The 18,212-nt window shown below is 45.7% G+C and overlaps 1 protein-coding gene across 1 annotated transcript in view; it reads left to right on the top strand.

Annotated features, from left to right (window-relative positions):
• Nucleotides 1-18,212, top strand: part of TECPR2 (tectonin beta-propeller repeat containing 2) — a 114,230-nt gene that overhangs the window by 41,205 nt on the left and 54,813 nt on the right. Inside the window, exons 4-9 of the mRNA XM_008580871.1 lie at nucleotides 2,372-2,529; nucleotides 10,870-11,182; nucleotides 13,636-13,768; nucleotides 15,612-15,947; nucleotides 17,005-17,067; nucleotides 17,192-18,120. Coding sequence (XP_008579093.1) covers nucleotides 2,372-2,529; nucleotides 10,870-11,182; nucleotides 13,636-13,768; nucleotides 15,612-15,947; nucleotides 17,005-17,067; nucleotides 17,192-18,120 — 1,932 coding nt within the window. The remainder of the gene's footprint in view (nucleotides 1-2,371; nucleotides 2,530-10,869; nucleotides 11,183-13,635; nucleotides 13,769-15,611; nucleotides 15,948-17,004; nucleotides 17,068-17,191; nucleotides 18,121-18,212) is intronic.

Genomic DNA, 18,212 nt, shown 5'->3' with positions numbered 1-18,212 from the left:
GGGCGCGACACTGAGGGTTGCGATCCATTGCCGGACACGAAAAAAGACAAAAAAAAAGGAGGGAAAAAAAAAAAAGGTTATCAAGGGTTCAGTGTACTCGTACGACCACAGTTGTCTCTCTTCCACTCCTGTGATGCTGCGGGCAGGTTTGTGAGGAGATGGAGGGAAGGCTACTCACGCACCACCACTCAGTAGGTGGAAAGAAAACCACACTCAAAAAAAAATAGTTCATAAGCGCTTTGGTCGTTTTAAGAGACTCAAGTATTTCATGAGATTTGCCAAAAAGATATGGGAGGAGATGTGTTTTTGCAAAATACAGTATAATAAATTTAATCTCATCATAAGCTAAGAGAAAAACTGAAAAGCTACCATTCTAAATAGTTTCAAATGGGGGGGGGCATGAAGAGAATATGCCTTTATAGTCCTTTATCTTTTGGTATAGTGGGAGTTTCTCCATCTTGATTGTGGTGGTGGTTACAAATTTTGACACTAATTTGTCAGAATTCATGGAATTGTATACCTAAAAAAGGTGAATTTTACTGTATATAAATTTTTTTGTATATAAATTTTACCAATAAATCTGATCACTGTCCCTTTTTTCCTCCAAAAAGGTCTATGATGTTATGGCAATTTTTTTTGGTTTTATTTTTTTAATAGACAAATAATAATTATATGTATTTATAGAGTACAAAGTAATATTTCAATACATGTGTACATTGTGGAATGATCAAGTTAGAGTAACTAATATCCATTACCTCAAATACTTATCATTTCTTTATAGTAAGAACATTTACAATTCTCTTAGCTATTTTGAAGTATATGTAATATTATAGTCACCTTGCTGTGCAACGTAGAACATCAGAACTTATTTCTCCTAACTGTAACTTTGTACTCATTGACCAACGTCTTCCCTTTCCCTGTCCACCCCCTCCTTCAGCCTCTGGTACCCATCATTCTACTCTCTACTTCCTATGAATTCAACTTTTTTAGATTCCACATTAGATCATATGGTATATGTGATCTGTGCCTGGCTTATTTCACTTAACATAATGTCCTCTAGGTTCATCCATGTTGTTGCAAATGACAGAATTTCCTGTTTTATTAAGGCAGGATAGTATTCCATTTTGTATATATACCACATTTTAAAAATCTATTTATTCATTGATGGACACTTAGATTGTCTCCATATCTGCAGCGATATTTCTTAAACAGTTGATGAAACTGCTACAGGAGAAGAGTGATTATAATTATAGAAGCAAATTTTTGACACCATGAAATATATATAACTTGGGCCGGCCCGTGGCTCACTCGGGAGAGTGCGGTGCTGATAACACCAAGGCCCCGGGTTCGGATCCTATATAGGGATGGCCGGTTTGCTCACTGGCTGAGCATGGTGCTGACAACACCAAGTCAAGGGTTAAGATCCCCTTACCGGTCATCTTTTAAAAAAAAAAAAAAAAGAAAGAAATATATATAACTTGCGTTCGTGGTAAAATGCCTTCCAGAATTTTACTTAGGGTTTATATGTATACGTATATATAATACCATTTTATGTTAATTCCATCTTATGTATTTAATACCACCTTAATTTTCTTCTAACCTCTCTTTTCTATGACCCTTTCAGTAGGCAAGGATATGATATCCTCAAAATTGCTTTGAATTCTTTGTAGGAGAGTGTCATATGAACTTATAGAGCTGATCATTGTCACAATAATTTTACAGAAAGTCCCATTCTGTTGTGTTTTAAAGTAGAATAAATAATACGCACAGTGTGACATATTTCTATTTAGGTCTTTATGGATTCTTCTTTGAACTATCTACTGAGAACATTTTAAAAGAAATTGTACAGATTGTTAAATGTTTCTTGTCAAAATTGATGTAGAACGTAACAGGTGTTAACATTGACTATTTTCTTATTAGTAATGACTTTTATAAATAATTTCATTGCATTGGGTTAACAGTGAATCTGAAGAGACTCAAGCATACATTAAAAGGTGTAAATTGAGGGCCAGCCCATTGGCGCACTCGGTAGAGTGCGGCGCTCCCGCCAAGTATCTGAAGAGACTCAAGCATACATTAAAAGGTGTAAATTGAGGGCCAGCCCATTGGCGCACTGGTAGAGTGCGGCGCTCCCGCCAAGTGTTCGGATCCCATATAGAGACCGGTCCGCTCACTGGTTGAGCACGGTGCAGGCGCGACACCAAGGGTTGTGATCCCGTTACCGGTCACGAAAAAAGACAAAAAGGAAAAAAAAAAAAGGTGTAAATTGACTTAAATACAGCTAGCAGAAATGATGCTTACTAGTTATAAGAGAAGTCAGGTTACTTTCACTCAGCATTGACATTAGGTTTAACTGGGCTTTCTGTAACAGGGGGTCTGTAACTCCCACTTGGTGTTAGAAGAGCCGTCTTCAATTGTGCAGCTGGATTATAGCCAGAAAGTGCTGCTCGTCTCTACATTGCAAAGAAGTCTGCTTTTTTACACTGAAGAAAAGTCTGTCAAGCAAATTGGGACACAACCAAGAAAAAGGTAAGCTTCACAAGTATTCCAGTTTGGTCTTTCTGTGGGGCCTTGTTATAGAAGGTGCTTTAAGTTTCCCTAGGTTTCCTGTTTACCAGATGCAAGCCCACAGCGGCCCTAGCCGGGAATACCTCCTCCCGGAGTCAGACAAGAAGAGTGAGTCCCTGTTGTTGAGGAGCTGCAGGAACCTGCAGGTGTGGCCACTGTGCCTTGTAGGGTGCCATGGTCTGTGTCCACTCCTTGTGCAGGCATCCCCTCCACACAGCCTTGGGGAGGGGTCAGGGATGTGGAGCTCACTCCTTATTCAGCAAGTGTTTATCAAGCACCTCTGTGCACTTGGCTTCTTGTGCCTAACCCTAACTCTAACCCCTAACCTTCTTCGTGGCTCAGGATGACATGGTGACCAAGGCAGGTGGGAGCCCTCCACCGTGGAAACTTAAATGCAGACAGAGCCCTTGTTAACAATTGTGTATACTGCTGTGGGGTACCATACAGTGTGCTGTATGAGTTTAAAGAGGTTTCTAACCAGCCTAGGGGTCAGGGAAGACTTCCTGAAAGTGTGGGCCAGCACGATGAGTGGGATTAGCCAGGGAAGGGGAGTGTTCCAGGTTAAGAGATTCTCCCTCCTTTGACCTGCTATGTGGAGGAAGGACAGGAAAGAGAAGGCTAGGCCAAGTCTACCTGGCCAGCCAGCCATGTGGGAAAAGGCAGTCACAACACGTTGATGACCTACAATTCTTAGTCCCTACCCCAGCCTGGAATACTCATGGGGATCGGGTGAGGAAGGGGTAGGTAGAGTGATGGAGTTGGCCCCTCCTGATCCCGAGCAGGAGGGGGACAAAGTAACAAGGTGGGGGAAGGGAGAAAGCAGAATACGGCATCAGTGCAGGCAGGTTGCAGATTGGCTGGTGGGAGTTGGAGGAGTTCCCATCTGTGTCTCCAAGTGAAGGGTCACTGTTCCCGCAGAGAGTCAGGAGCAGGGGCAGATGGGCCGGGGAATGTGGAGAGGGCTCGGGGCAAGCTCTGTGGAGAACGCAGAGCAGCCTGACTCGGAAGCTCAGTGAGATTGGCAGGTGTTGCTGAGGGCTGGCTGAGGCTGGTAGTGCCATTGGTGACAGGCTGTCGGAGGAGGGCTGGTGAGGTCAGACAGTGGAGCTGCCTCTATGGTCCTATTCATCATCCATTATTCAGTGTCCTGGGCTTTGCAGCAGCACAGCAGTTCATTCTCTTTTCTGCATGGCAGCCCTTCTGCTGTTAATAGACATTCTCATACCTCCCCTTTGGCTTTGATTTCCCATGCTGAGTACCCTCTTAATTTCATTGACAATCTGGCCTTTTTATAGCAGTAGTCTCCCTTTTGGCCCCTGCAAAACTCTGGAGTTTGTAGTTTGGGATTAGTGGTTCTGCAGAACTTGATTCTGACTTTCCCTCTGCCAGTACTTTATTCTTTCTGCCTGGTGTTTTTGTCCTGGCTCATCTGTTGATGTCCTACTGCATTGTGTCTTTTTGGAAGGAAGGCAGAGTGTGAAGAGAGATTTAAAAATTGGTTATGTTTCATGGATCATATACCCAACAGTCTCTCTTAAAACCTGGCCGTCTAACCTCTTGTATGGAGACCTGAGTAATTTCTCTGAACCTCTCCTGGTGTGACTGAGTGAAGTCTTGCCAACATTGATTAAAAGAGCTGCACTCTGTGCCAGCCACTGTCTGGGATGTGGAAACAAACAAATGTGTCCCCTTTCTCAGAGGGAGGGATATTTTATTGAGCCTTACAGAAGTAAGGGTTAATCCAGAATAAATGGAAGGCTTGTCTTTCTATTGGGTACTATTTTAGATGGTAGTCATGAAAGGGCACCTGCCCGCCTATCACTGGAAGCAGTGTGTCATTCAGTGTATAAGTCCGTTTTGTGTCGCTGTAACAGAACTATCTGAGACTGGGTAATTTACAGCCGGCATGGGCCTCAGGCTGCTTCTACTCACAGCGGAAAGTGGCAGGCAGCCAGCGAGTACAAGCAGATCACATGGCGAGAGGAAGCGAGAGAGAGAGAGAGAGAGAGAGAGAGAGAGAGAGAGGAGGTGCCAAGGTCCTTTTAAATAACCAGCTCTCGCAGGAACTAACAGAGGGAGAACTCACTCATTACTCTACCCTTCCCCAGGGAGAGCATTAATCCATTCATGAGGGATCCACTCCCACGACTCAATCAGTTTCCAACACTTACACATTCAGGATCAAATTTCCATATGAGTTTTGGAGGGGACAACACATCCGAACTCCATCATTCAGCAAGCTGCAGTGCATGCGGAGTGCAGCAGTGAGTAAGAGGACAGCCACGGAGACAGGCCTCTGCCCGCAGCATAATGGGAGAGGCAGCCCATCAGCAAGATGTGCACAGGCCACAGTCGGTGCTGTAAGGGAGCAGTCAGGGTGAAGCACTAGAGAATCAATAGGCATGGGGGCGGGGTGCTTCTTCTAGAAAGTAGTCAGGAAAGGCCTCCATGGGCGATGATATTTGAGCTGAAGCCAAAAGCCTGGGAAGAGCTCCTGGGAGAACATTCATTCCAGGCTCAGGGAACAGCAAATGCCAGGACCCCCACTTGGGCCAGGGCTTGGATGTTCGAGAAGCCAGAAGGGGCCGGGGTGGCTGTGGAGAGGTGGGTTGGGGCACGGGCATAGAAAGAGGCTGGAAAGGAAGGTGTGAGCCGGCTTGGGAAGGGGTGCCATCACCCTTTTTATTCTGGCATCATGGAAAGTCATCGAAGGGCTTTAGGCAGGAGAATAAGTCTGAGCTACATTTCAGAGCTCACCCTAGCTCTGTGTGGAGAATTCAGTGGAGATGGACAGAGGAGAACAGCGGGGAGGGTACTGTAGGAGTCCAGGGGGCAGGGAAGGAGGCTGCACTGGGGTGGTTGTTACCAGGAGGAGGGGTAGATGGAGGGAGATGCAGTGTGGAGAGAGAAAGGGCAGGGCAGGGTGATGGAGTGGATAAACTGGGAGAGGGAAAAAAAGAATAAAGATTTCTGTGCTCTTGGCTAACGCAGCTAGATAGGCGGGGAAGCCATTTACTAAGATGGGAAGACTGGGGGAAGGCTAGGTTTGAGGTCAAGACCTCAGGAGTTCTATTTTGGACATACTGAGTTTGAGATGCCTGGTAGGGTAGCCAGGGGGGAGTAGCAATAGGGGTTACGTGTCCAGGCCTGGAGCCCAGGGAAGAGGTCTCAGCCATAGATGAAAATTAGGTCATCAGATACAGGTGACATTGGGTGAGTTCACCTAGGGAGTGTTCATTCACCCAGCACTGGAAACTCCTTCCTGAGTCTGCTCTGTGCCAGATACTCTTCACCTGGGGAGACAGCTGTGAACAAGACAGGAAGGTCTCTGATCTCAGGAGCTCGTGTTCCTATGGGGAGACGGACATCAAGCAAATGCAGAGTGTTGGGTGGTTATACACCAGGGTGTGCAGCTAGAGGAGGGAGCGAGGGGCATGGCGTCTTTTTAGATAGGAGGGCAGGGAAGGCTCCTCTGAGATGGGGATCTGAGCCGATTCCTGAAGGAAGACGGGAAGAGCTGGGAGAGAAGCCCTAGAGGAGGAGTAGCAGCAAGGCCTGGTGTGTGGAGCAGAGCTGGAGCCTGGGGAGGACCCCACCCTCCGGCTGTAGGCCCTGCCCAGGGGGCTGCCTTATTCCAGTGCTGTGGATAGTCACCAGAGGGCTTCAGCCAGGGGAAGTCACTCTGGCTGCTGTTTGGAAATAGACTAGAGGGAACAAGAGTGGGGGTGCAGGGAGGTCAGCAGGGGCTCTGAGTGGTCCAGGTGAGGGCTGGGGCTGGCTCTGGGGTGTGAGAGAAAGAGATTAGTCAGCAATGGTCCCTAGATTGGTGGCTGGGCAGTTGGGTAAGTGTAGATGCCCTTCATTGACATGGAGAGGCCTGGGGAGGAGGAGATAAAGCAGTCTGTTGTGCACATGCAGCGTCCTCTGCCTCCCAGTGGGGAGCTGGAGTACACCTCCCAGGGGGCCATGTGTTGGGAGCCCTTAGCTGTTAGGCGTACCGTACAGCAGGAGTTAAAGCTCAGGGCAGATGAGCACACCCAGAAGTGAGTACAGCTAGAGAAGTGGGGAGGAGTCGGGTGTCGGGGAGTGAGGCGTCGGAGGCCACGTGGAGGAAGCAGCACCCACAGGACAGGCCGAGACAGGCCTCGGGATTTGGTAACATGGAGGCTGCATGTGACCTCCCTCATGTGGAGCAGGGCCGAGGGACTGGAGGGGCAGAAAGAAAAGGAGTGGACAGTGAGTACTGACATCTTTTTGGAGGAATTTTTTTATAAAAGGGAACACAGGAATGGGTGGTGCTCAGAGGGGAGTGTGTGCCTGGTGAGAGTTTTTAAAGATGGACTTTGGCAGCATATGGGGGTGTTGACACGGCAGGCCAGCAGGGAGGACAAAGTGGCCATGAGGACAGAGTGCAGGTCACGGCCTCAGTGGAGCCCTGCTAGAGAGTGGACCGGGGCTCTTTTTCCAGAGGCAGGCAGGGCAGGCAGGGCAGGCTGGAGGATGCACAGGTGGGAGGTGTGTAGTCCTCTTCTCAAGTCTGTGAGCTTCCTTGGACTGGACAGTGTGGATGTTACTTCCAGAAAACCTCACAGACCCCAGCCTCCCCAACTATGTGTTACATAGCCACCATCTGTGTTCTCTGTATTTATGTTGCTTTATTTTATGTGTCAGAGCCCTCCCTGTACCTCTTACTGTATCTCCTGCAAGTCTAGCCCTCAGGGAAGTTAAAGGGCCGTAGCACTTTTGTTAACTGCAGGCAGCATTACAGGTGTGGAGCCTGCACCAAGTTCTGGAGCAGTGTCATGGTCACACCCATTTTGATGGCCTTTGGGCATTTGGCTATTGAGATTGTTGTCAAGCCTTCTTTAACTCATTCCTTGACCCATCTTAGACTTTCATCCTCCCATTTTGGGTTCTGTCAGCCCTTAGCACTTCAAGCCTATGGCACCATAAATTATGTATAAGATTAGAAAACACTACTTTATAGTTACAGTTGGAAAACACTCCCTTCATATTAATGTGGCTCTTAAAGGGAATTAAAGTATTCTTTTAAAGTCATCAGTGATTTTTTTCTGGGAATTATCTCTGTCAAAATTAAGAAACTGTGTTCATTTTTTTTATGATTTTAGAATCCTGCAATGATTAGACCTTAAAAGTTGAAGTTTTAGTGTCAAACTGAGAATGACATGAGCAAGTGCTACAGAATCACACAGCAAGTGGACGTGCCTGCGTCGGGGATTTATTGCAATTTGCACCTGCCTCTAGCTGGTGTTTCCCAACTTAACTGCCGTATTAGTCTGTTTTCATGTTGCTATAATAGAATACTAGAAACTGGGTAATTTATAAAGAAAAGAGGTTTGTTAGGCTCACAGTTCTGGGACAGCCACATCAGGTGCGGGCCTCAGGCTGCATCTACTTATGGTGGAAAGCAGCAGGCAGCCAGGGGGTACAAGATCGCATCGTGAGAGGAAGTGAGAGAGAGAGAGATATGCCAGCTGGGGTCCTTTAAACAAGCAGCTTTCTTGGGAAGTAAGAGAGTGAGAACTCACTACCCCCACCCCCAAGAAGGATATTAATCTATTCATGATGGATCTACCCCCTATGACCCAAACAGCTCCTGATACTGCCTCATTGGGGATCAGATTTCGACGTGAGCTTTGGGGAGACCACACACCCAAACTCTATCAACTGCCTTCTACCGACCAACTCATCAGATCTTTTAGCAGTTCTTAGAGCCCCACTCCCCAGGACCCCTGCCTTTCATAGCTCCTTTCCCCAGAATGTCCACCCCCTTTTCTCTACCTGGCAGCAGTCCACTCAGTATTCAAGGGCTCGCCACCTTCTTTGCCTCGTCAGATGTATCCCCTCGCTCTGTGCTCCTCGAACAGCTCTTTGAGCCTCAGACACAGCACTTCCCAGATGCTGTTGTAATTGTCCAGGCACATGTCTGCCACACCGGGTTATAAGGCAGGGTGAAGACCTCATCTTCTTTACCTTTTATGTCACCCACAGCACCAAACACACTGTCTTACAGGATGTAGGAACTCTAGTGAGTAATGTTAGTTAAACTGAGTGCTTAAGTTATGTGAGGGGAACAGATCCAAACAGAAGTGACAAGAGATTTGTAAGAGGTCCTATAAGTAGAAGGAAAACAGATTTAAAAATTGGATTGCCAAATAGAAATAGATTTGACAGGAGAGAGAGAGGTTATGGGCTGCTTTGCTAGAATTCCTTTGGGTCCTTCCTTCTGTTTAGAGGACCTCTCCAGAACAAACAACCAAAAGCAGTAATCCAACATGATGCTGATTATAGTTGTCCGTGAAAGACCTACGGTGTCAAAACATTCTTGGTTAGTCAAACGATCTTTGTTTCATAGCTGAACTTGTTATGTGATCCCCTCGTTGGACTTTATCCAGAGGGATTTAGTTACTGAGGTGCCAAAGGGACCAGATGAGATGGTGATGTGTGGAGAATTCCCCAAATAACTATCTGTGTGACTGTGTGGGATGGGCCCTAGGGACAGCCTCATCACAACGTGTACAGGGAGAGTCAGCAGAAGCAGGCGCCAATGCCCCAGGCGTGCCACGGTGAAGCAGGTGGAGCTGAGGCGGCTCCTGCTGCAAGCTGCCTGCAGCCTCGTGAAGAGTGGTTGAGCATTTGTGGGGACTTAAATGTCACAGCATTGCTTTTTGGTGCTTTACATAGATTATCTCATTCAGCTCTCACTTCAGCCTTTGAGATGGCAGTTATTATGCCTGGTTTACAGATTAGGAAACTGAAATCCAGAAAGGTTAAATAACTACACACCACATAGCTGTTAACCATCAGGGCTGGACAGTCAACCCATGTCTGGCTCTAAAGCCAGTACTCTTTCTCCTGTTCAAAATCTGAGAAGTATTTTGTAGAAGGAATCAGTAAGGCTTAGGATTGAACTGAAACTCTTAAATTTGAACTCTGGTAGGAGTCTGAGAGTTGGCAAAGATATGGAACGATGACAACTCAGATTACTGATGGGAGTGTAGATTGATATAATCACATTTTAAAAAGTTTGAAGTTGTCTTCAAAACTTGAATAAGCTCTCAACAGCCCAACAGTTACTCAACCATTTAACAATTCCACTCCTGAAGTATGCTTGACAGACTCTTATACTTGTGGACTAGGAGGTATGTGCAAAAATGTTCATAGCACTATTATTCAGAATAGTAGAAAAGAAAAATAGTAATGATTCAAATATCCATCAACAAGGGCAAGAGTAAACAAGGCATGGAGAACTATATAGCAGTGACAACAGACAGGCACTTATGGCTTCTGTGGTCAACAAGGATAAGTCCTAGAAACATAATGTTAAGTGAAAAATAATGTGAAGTGAAAAAAAGCAAGTTGCAGAAGTATACAAATAGCACTGTACTATTTTTTTATAAAAATGAAAGACAAACAATACTAAATTATGTATTGTTTAGGGATACATAGATATGTGATTAAACTGTCAATAAAAGCAAGAGAATGATACACACAGAATTCAGGCCGGTGGTCACATCTGAGGCAGGAGTGGGCAGGAAATGTTAGGAGCACGAGAGAGCATCAGTGATGTGGCTAGTGATTTATTTCCTAGGTTGGGGGATGGGTTCCCAGCTGTACATTTCATTATTTAGCCTCATAACTTATATATATTACATAGATTCTTTTGTTTATGCCAGATATTTTATAGCTTAAAAAAGAAAAAAATATCAGGCCTGGGGAGCAAAAGGGAATTTGGTAGAGAAATTCTGAGAGGGCAACAACGTCAGCGGGTTGTTGTGATTCCAGACGGAAAGCCCATTCATTCGGGTTGCTGGGGTGAGAGCATGGCAGTCAGACGTCAGGAGGAGCAGAATCTCAGAGCAGGGCAGGGATGGGCAGACCTGGATGTGTTGCCTTCTGCCTCAGTTTCCTCCTCTATAAAATGGGAGTTGTAATATTTGCCTCATGGGGTTGTTGTGGGAACCAAACAGGAGAGTAGAGATTGAGTGCCAGGCGCAGCGCAAGCCGCTGTGGGCACTCAGTGGATGGTCCCTGTGAAACCAGGGTGTGTGCTCAGTGGGCACACACTGTGAGGGTATGGTGGGGCCTCTGTGGGTACAGGGATGGCAGTGTGGACTAATTACCAAAAAAGACTAACAGTAGAAAAGGGGGAAAATCAATTATTTAGGCTTAGCCCCAATATTCTTGTTATAGTTAATATCAGAGTTGACAATTTTATCACTTTAAATGAGTCCACGCCTGGTTTTTCTTTCTTTCTTTCTTTTTCTCTTCTAATTTTAGTACTGGGAAATTTGGTGCTTGTTTTATACCAGGACTCTGTAAGCAAAGCGATCTAACCTTGTACGCATCACGGCCTGGGCTCCGGCTGTGGAAGGCTGACGTCCATGGGACCGTTCAAGCCACGTTTATCTTAAAAGACGTTTTTGCTGGAGGAATCAAGCCTTTTGAACTGTACCCACGTCTGGAACCCTCCGACAGGGGAAATTACAGCTTACCTGAGAAACACCTGGGGCTGGTTTCCTGCTTCTTTCAAGAAGGCTGGGTGTTGAGTTGGAATGAATACAGTATCTATCTTCTGGACACCGTCAACCAGGTGAGCCAAGAGGACACCCCACATCTCTGGCATCCAAAGGCAAGAGATCGTTTATCTGTGCACTGTTCTGCTTCAGGACACTCATAATGATAAAAGGAGCAGTATTGGGCCAGCCCGGTGACGCACTCGGTGGAGTGCAGCGCTTGGGAGTGCGGCGGCGCTCCCGCCAAGGGTTCGGATCCCATATAGAGACCGGTCAGCTCACTGGTTGAGCGCGGTGTGGGCGCGACACCGAGGGTTGCGATCCCGTTGCCGGTCCCGGTACGGGCGTGACGCTGAGGGTTGCAATCCCGTTACCAGTCCTGGTACGGGCGCAACGCTGAGGGTTGCAATCCCGTTACCGGTCCCAGTACGGGCGCGACGCTGAGGGTTGCGATCCCGTTACCGGTCACAAAAAAAGACAAAAAGGAAAAAAAAAAAAGGAGCAGTATTGATTCTAACACTTTTCCTTTTCCTTTGAGCCAGTAAAGGAAAGAAAATGAGGGTTTGGTAATTTTTGTTGATTTAAAAGAGTAATTTGGTTTTGATATTGACAGTCCTATCCCCTCCCAATCTATTTGGGTCCTATTTTTCTGACTACCATTTTCTGAGTACATTCAATAAAAACTCAAACATGACAGAAACAATAAGAAAATAATAGCTCCTGAGGCCTTCCCAGGACGATGCTGACCTGGGACGGGCCTCTTCTTCCAGCTTGCTTTCTACCCCGTCCTTTTACCCTTACCCAGTGGAGCCATATTATTTTGCCATTTGTGTTTTTTTCATTTCTCTATACTTAATAATTTATCTTGGGCAATTTTCCAGCATTATTAAATCATGGTAGGAAACACTTTCTGCTTAAATCAGGATGATAACAGATTACCATTAATCTCCCCACCTCCCCCTCCCCACTCTAGGCCCCATCCTGCTCATGTCCCTCCGATTTGAATCCTGCAGATCTCTGACAGGCACGCTTTCCTTTTATGAGCAGGGCCTCACTATAGAAAGTGGTTTCTGATTTGGTGTGTCTCAGCAGAAAATGAAATTCATCTGGTATTCACTGAAGCCTTCTTAATTATTGCCACCAGGCATGTCTGGTAAAACTGGTTTGGTGGAAAGAAAACTGACCCAAGAAGGCAGAACCAGACTAGAATCTTCTAGCCTGGTTCTGCCTTTAACTAGGAGTCTCTAATCTGCCTGAGCTTGGTTTCCTTATCTATAAAATGTGGCATGGGGGTGGGGTAGTGTTGGATTGGGGGATCACCAAGGTGCCTTTTAAGCACTGAGTTTGATTCTTTTATAAGGAATATTTTGAAAAACTTGTTTGTACTCTTTCTCCAGTTATAGAGAACTTAACTTTTTTTCTTTCCCTGGGTACCTTTTGAACTTATATGTGCTTATTAATTAGTGGCGTCAAGATAGTTTATAATTGTACATTAGTTCTTTTCATCTGAGTGCTTACCCAATGCTTTACCCAATAGGTATAATTAACTTCATTTTATAGGCAGAGAAATGGAGACAGAGGGATTGTCCATGATCAGACGATGCTGACCACCATCAGAGTCTGAGCCTCCCATGGCAGTGTGATTGGCAGCTTTCAGAAACTTATGTAATGTTTCTAGCTGTTTATCAGGGCTATTTGATTTATCTTCTACAATGAACTAGTCTCTTATTTACATTATTGACTAAAAGCAAGAACTTTTTCTAAGTCAGCGTGGGCTCAGGATGTGTCCTGTGTTTTGTTGCCATCTGCTTTCAGATGGTGCTCGAGGAATTATCCCTCTCTTATTTGTTCATTCAAAAGCTATGAGTAGCAGTGCACACTACTCTCTCCCACAGGAGTACATACTGTAGGGGGATGTAGACGTGTCTGCACATTATTCCAGCCCAGGAGTGACGTGCCGAGGGGAGGTTGTATAAAGTGCTGTGAGCAACTGGGGAGTCCCAGCCACTGCTGTGGAAGCCAAGTTTGTCAGGGAATACTTCTTGAGATGTTGGCACCCACCTGTATCGAGTTGGAACTCCCCAGTGGACAGGGACAGGAAAGGAATTTGAGCAGAGAGAGAAGCACATGGCAGATGCATGAGCCATGGAGGAACAGGGCTGGAGTTGGGACTGGCATGTTCAGTGCACCTGAAGTGTGGACAAGGGCTGGGGTGACAGGCTGGCCACAGATAGCAGAGGCCCCTGCCCTGCCAAGGAGGACGAGCTCCATTTCATAGGGAGTGGGGAGCAAGGCTCTGCTGTCTCAGCCATGTCCATTTACTGCTGAGGTGCATGACTCCAGGATGCAAATCTGCAGATGGCTGCTAACTTTGGAATGGGTTACTCTAAGAATTTTCGGAAAGTTGTCATAACAAAGTGCTATTTTTATTTGATTTACTTGGATTCTTACACATGGTTTTTTTGCTTTGAACTATTACTATTGCCTGGTTTTGTGGGGTTTTTTGTTTTTGTTTTTGTTTTTTTGACAGGCCACAATTGCTGGTTTGGAAGGATCTGGTGATATCGTATCTGTTTCCTGCACAGAAAATGAAATATTTTTCTTAAAGGGAGATAGGAACATTATAAGAATTTCCAGCCAGCCTGAAGGACTAGCATCAACAGGTGTGTATTCATTATGAAATGTATTGTGTGTATGATGGGAAGTATTGCACTCTGTAGTATGTAATTGCAGCTTTATAAAATTTACCATTCTGCTAATTAAATTATTGTAGCTTTACTTACATAAGGAAATATTTGAAAGATTTCCTACGATTCTTAAAATAATGTATATGATACTTTTCTTGAAAGTTACCTACTTTAAGGTTGACATCAGACAGAGGCTCATGTTTGGTAGAGTTGTTTTCATGGGTATGGAAGAGGGGGAGGTTGGGTGAGTAGGAAGGAGAAATCGGAAACCACTTCACGGATCGCTGATACTCTCTGTGCGAGACATTATGTGGGATTAATGCTCCAAAAGACAGAAATTTGCATAAGGTTTAGAATATTTAAATCTGTTATCTGGGACATATCTTCTTTATAGGATTGATTTTTCTCTGTGCTTTTGCCCTTTTTTTTGTACTTTGTACAAGCCCAAATTTTAACGAACAAAGAATCTTAATATGCATTCTTGTGCACACATCTGTGGGACTTTACATATTTGGGGCACACCCGCACACTTATTCCTGATGGCGACCACAACCACTGTGCAGGTCCCTTCCTCATCCTCCCCCTTATCACTGTTACTTTCCCTTTTAAGTCATAGAGGCCAAGCAGGGATGAATATTCCAAAATCGTAATTTTTATAAGAAGTGACTAAGCTCTGACTCTTGAGCTTATAAGCTGGGGACTCCTGAAACAGAGTAATCAGGGGACAGGGTGGCTTTCAGAAAGAGTAGTAACTTGGAGCCATGAGGCTAAGCTGTAGGCCACTGCTGTCCAGTAGAGCTGATGAAAAGCTCTGTGTCTGCACAGTTTGGTGGATGGTCACTGTCCACGTGTGTCTAGTGGCTGCCATATTGGGCAGCACAATGCTAGACTAAGGTCTGCCATAAATTTGTGTAACACGTCACTTCAGAGTGGAGGCCTTCCTTGCCTTTCTCCAACGCTCACTCCATAGTCTACAGTCTGCCCCTAATGAATGACTCCCAGGCAAATGTAGTGCCACCAGGGCATGAATTCCTGTGTCCTATCAACTGCCCGTCCCAACACCTGGAACATCATCTGGAACACACTCGACATCAAGAGGATGGCTGAATGGATCAGAGGGGCTGCAATCTTGTGTTGAGGGAACTGTTCTGGCCCTGTGATGTTGTGGTGTTGTGTGGAGAGAGGGATGAGTCCACTGTGATGGGAAACACGCCGGCTCGTAGTCACAGAGATGCAGTGCAGGGACTCCCATTCCACTGCCTGATCCTCACCTTGCTCTCTATTTGCGTTGACCCTGACGTTGTTAATGTACTTCTCTGTCTTGTGTTTGTTCTAGTGGAAAATTACCTTTCCTTCTTGAATTTCAAGGAAGTTAATTACAGGTACCCATATATTTTTCAAATGCCCTTCGAGTAATATTAAAGTATATTCAAGGCATAGTCTAAGTATGAAGTATAACTAAACACTTTTTTTAGACCTAGGCATCTCTCCTTTACAAAATTTGTAAATTGAAGTGAGAAATGCTACATACTTAGTGGTATTCTCTTACTACTGAGTAATTTACAAGAGACATCTATGGTGAATTATTTTACTGATTTTGATTATGAGCTTCCTGAAGAAAAAAAACTGTTTCTTGGAGTCTTTTGTGTGATTCTTTCAGTTTTATGAGTTTCTGCGAATGTGAAATTGTTCAGTTCTCTAGCAGGCTGGAGTGTCAATTCCCTCTTTGATGGCTGGTGTTTAGGGCTAGCAAACCTGGATAAGTGCACAGCCACTTTTCTCACATAACCAGCAGTAAAACCAAGCTCTTCCTTCTCAGTGAGAGATGGTCTGGAGATGTCAGGATGTTCAGAGCGGGTCCACGTGCAGCACATGGAGAAGCCGCCGGGGGCCACAGTTTCTGAGACGAGGCTCAGAGGCTGTTCCGTGGCCAGCTCTGTGGCCAGCGAGCCAAGGAGCAGGAGCAGTTCACTCAACTCCACCGACAGTGGCTCTGGGCTGCTGCCACCCGGCCTCCAGCCAGTCCCTGAGTCAGGCAAGGGCAGCCAGTCCTCCTCGCAGAGATTCAGTGTCATCAGCTCGGAAGACTTTGACCAGGAGCTTGTTGTAAAACCTATCAAAGTGAAGAAGAAGAAGAAGAAGACAACGACAACAGGTACCATCTGTAGCAAGACACACTCACCTGTGCGGCTCACTGGGGGCTGACTGTATTTTACCAGACTCTTTGGGAACGCTGCATAGCTACCCTTGCTGGGAACATTGCCTCTCGCTCAGTGAGCACTTGCCTGCTCACTGAACAGCAGAGGTCTTCAGGAAGCAAATGTGTTCATTCCCCGAACGAGTTTTATTGTGACATATTCCACACATTACCCAGGAATCCATCTACACACACGCATGTGAAGCATTTCTGTGAGGTTTCAGTGATGATGTACACTCACCACACTGCTTAAAGGGTCTGGGTTTGTATTTTTCAATTTTTTTTTTTTTTTAAAGATGACCAGTAAGGGGATCTCAACCCTTGGCTTGGTGTTGTCAACACCACGCTCAACCAGTAAGCGAACCAGCCATCCCTATATAGGATCCGAACCCATGGCCTTGGTGTTATTAGCACCACACTCTCCCGAGTGAGCCACGGGCCAGCCCAACTTTTCAATATTTAAATAAAAATGTTTATCCATGCATACCATTTATTAGACCAGAGATTCTATGAATATGGGTGGAAAGTCATGGAAATAGGAAGATTTACACTGGGATATAGATGGGATATTTCACATTTAGTGTTGAATATGCTACCAAATATGGGATTTAACATGGAATTTTTTAAACTTTTTACTCGTTGGTGCCTATTAAGCCTCTCTAGCTAAAGATCACTGCAATATTGAAAGAAAACGTTACCAGATTCCTAAGCATTTTAATAATATTTAAAAATTAATCTGTGATCCAGCTGAACATTTCACTTTGTTCCTTTGTTTTTCTTAGTTAGCATTTCTTGAGTGAGGCCTCAGAGTTTTATATGGATACAAATAAGGATGATATTTGTATCCATATAAAACATCCCTGCATTGGGATAATTTGTACTTAAGAAGTTTATTCTTCATCAACTAAATATCCTTCATTTAAAATATTTTTTTCTTGAGCCAAAATTTTGTTTTTTAATTAGTTTCTGTTTATTTAGAGTCATACCTTATTTTTATTTTCTTTTTTTAAATTAGAAGGCAGAAGCAGGAATGCCTGTCACAATTCCCTGGAATCCACTCCCTGCTCCGAGTTGCCTGGTGACAGCCCCCAGTCCTTGAATACAGAGCTGCTGTCCGTGACCTCAAGTGTTCTGGGCAGTAGTGTAGACCAGCTGAGCACAGCACAATTCCCTGGAATCCACTCCCTGCTCCGAGTTGCCTGGTGACAGCCCCCAGTCCTTGAACACAGAGCTGCTGTCCGTGACCTCAAGTGTTCTGGGCAGTAGTGTAGACCAGCTGAGCACAAAGTCTCCAGACCAGGAAGGCAGCCTCAGTGGTGAGGTGAATGGTGTCTTGAAGGAAAATTATGACCCTGAAACATTTAGTGTCCTGGAGGTGCCTGAATCTTCCTCTGACTTACTGGATGAAGAGAATGACATTAGCACTAAAGTTCCACAGTGTAACCACGCGTGTGAGATGGAGCCACTCAGCCGAGTATTGAACTTACCCTTGCTCCTAGGGGAAGATGTGGAAGGTGGTGATGTCACAGGACTCGAAGAGGAGCCTTGGCTGATGGATGACGGTCCGAATAGCAAACAGTTACCCTTCCAAGAACAGGACAGCTGTGCTGAGGCACATGAGGTGGAGGACATGGACCCCAATGACCCCCAAAGCACTTTTTCTGAAGCCCCCCTCCTGGACCCACTCATGGTGCCGTCCAGCCTCAGCTGGGCCCCAAGAGCTGAGCCGTGGCTGCCTGGGACCAGAGCTGACACAGGCAGTGCCAGGGAAGCCAGCAAAGAGCAAGATGCCCTAACTGACGTGGGGGCCCCTGGCCACTTCAGCTTAAATCCCTGGCATACTGTGGCTAACACAGGTCAGAAAGAAATGTCTGCTTCTGAATGTGACTTGGGGAGTTGGGGAGAACAGTTGACTCTAGTCTCTGCCTTGGAGGCCAGCACCCACAAGCCATGGCTTGAACAGCCTTCACGGGATCAAGCACTGACTTCCAGCGATGAGGAGGACATCTATGCCCATGGGCTCCCTTCTTCATCCTCAGAGACAAGTGTGACAGAGCTCGGAGCTAGTCGCTCCCTGCAGGATCTGAGCCAGCCAGGTGCAGATGACACGGGGCTGCTCAAGTTGGATCAGGTATGTGGCCTCAGCCAGTGAGTGGGACGTGTATCTAGGGCTTCTTTCTTTCTGATGGGGAACTATTGGCAAGACTGACTATTTTCCTTCTG

The sequence above is a fragment of the Galeopterus variegatus genome, unplaced genomic scaffold, assembly GCF_000696425.1.
Source record: "Galeopterus variegatus unplaced genomic scaffold, G_variegatus-3.0.2 Scaffold2183, whole genome shotgun sequence".
Taxonomy (NCBI): domain Eukaryota; kingdom Metazoa; phylum Chordata; class Mammalia; order Dermoptera; family Cynocephalidae; genus Galeopterus; species Galeopterus variegatus.
Note: the sequence above shows the minus strand (reverse complement) of the source record. Positions and strands in the feature narration are given on the sequence as shown.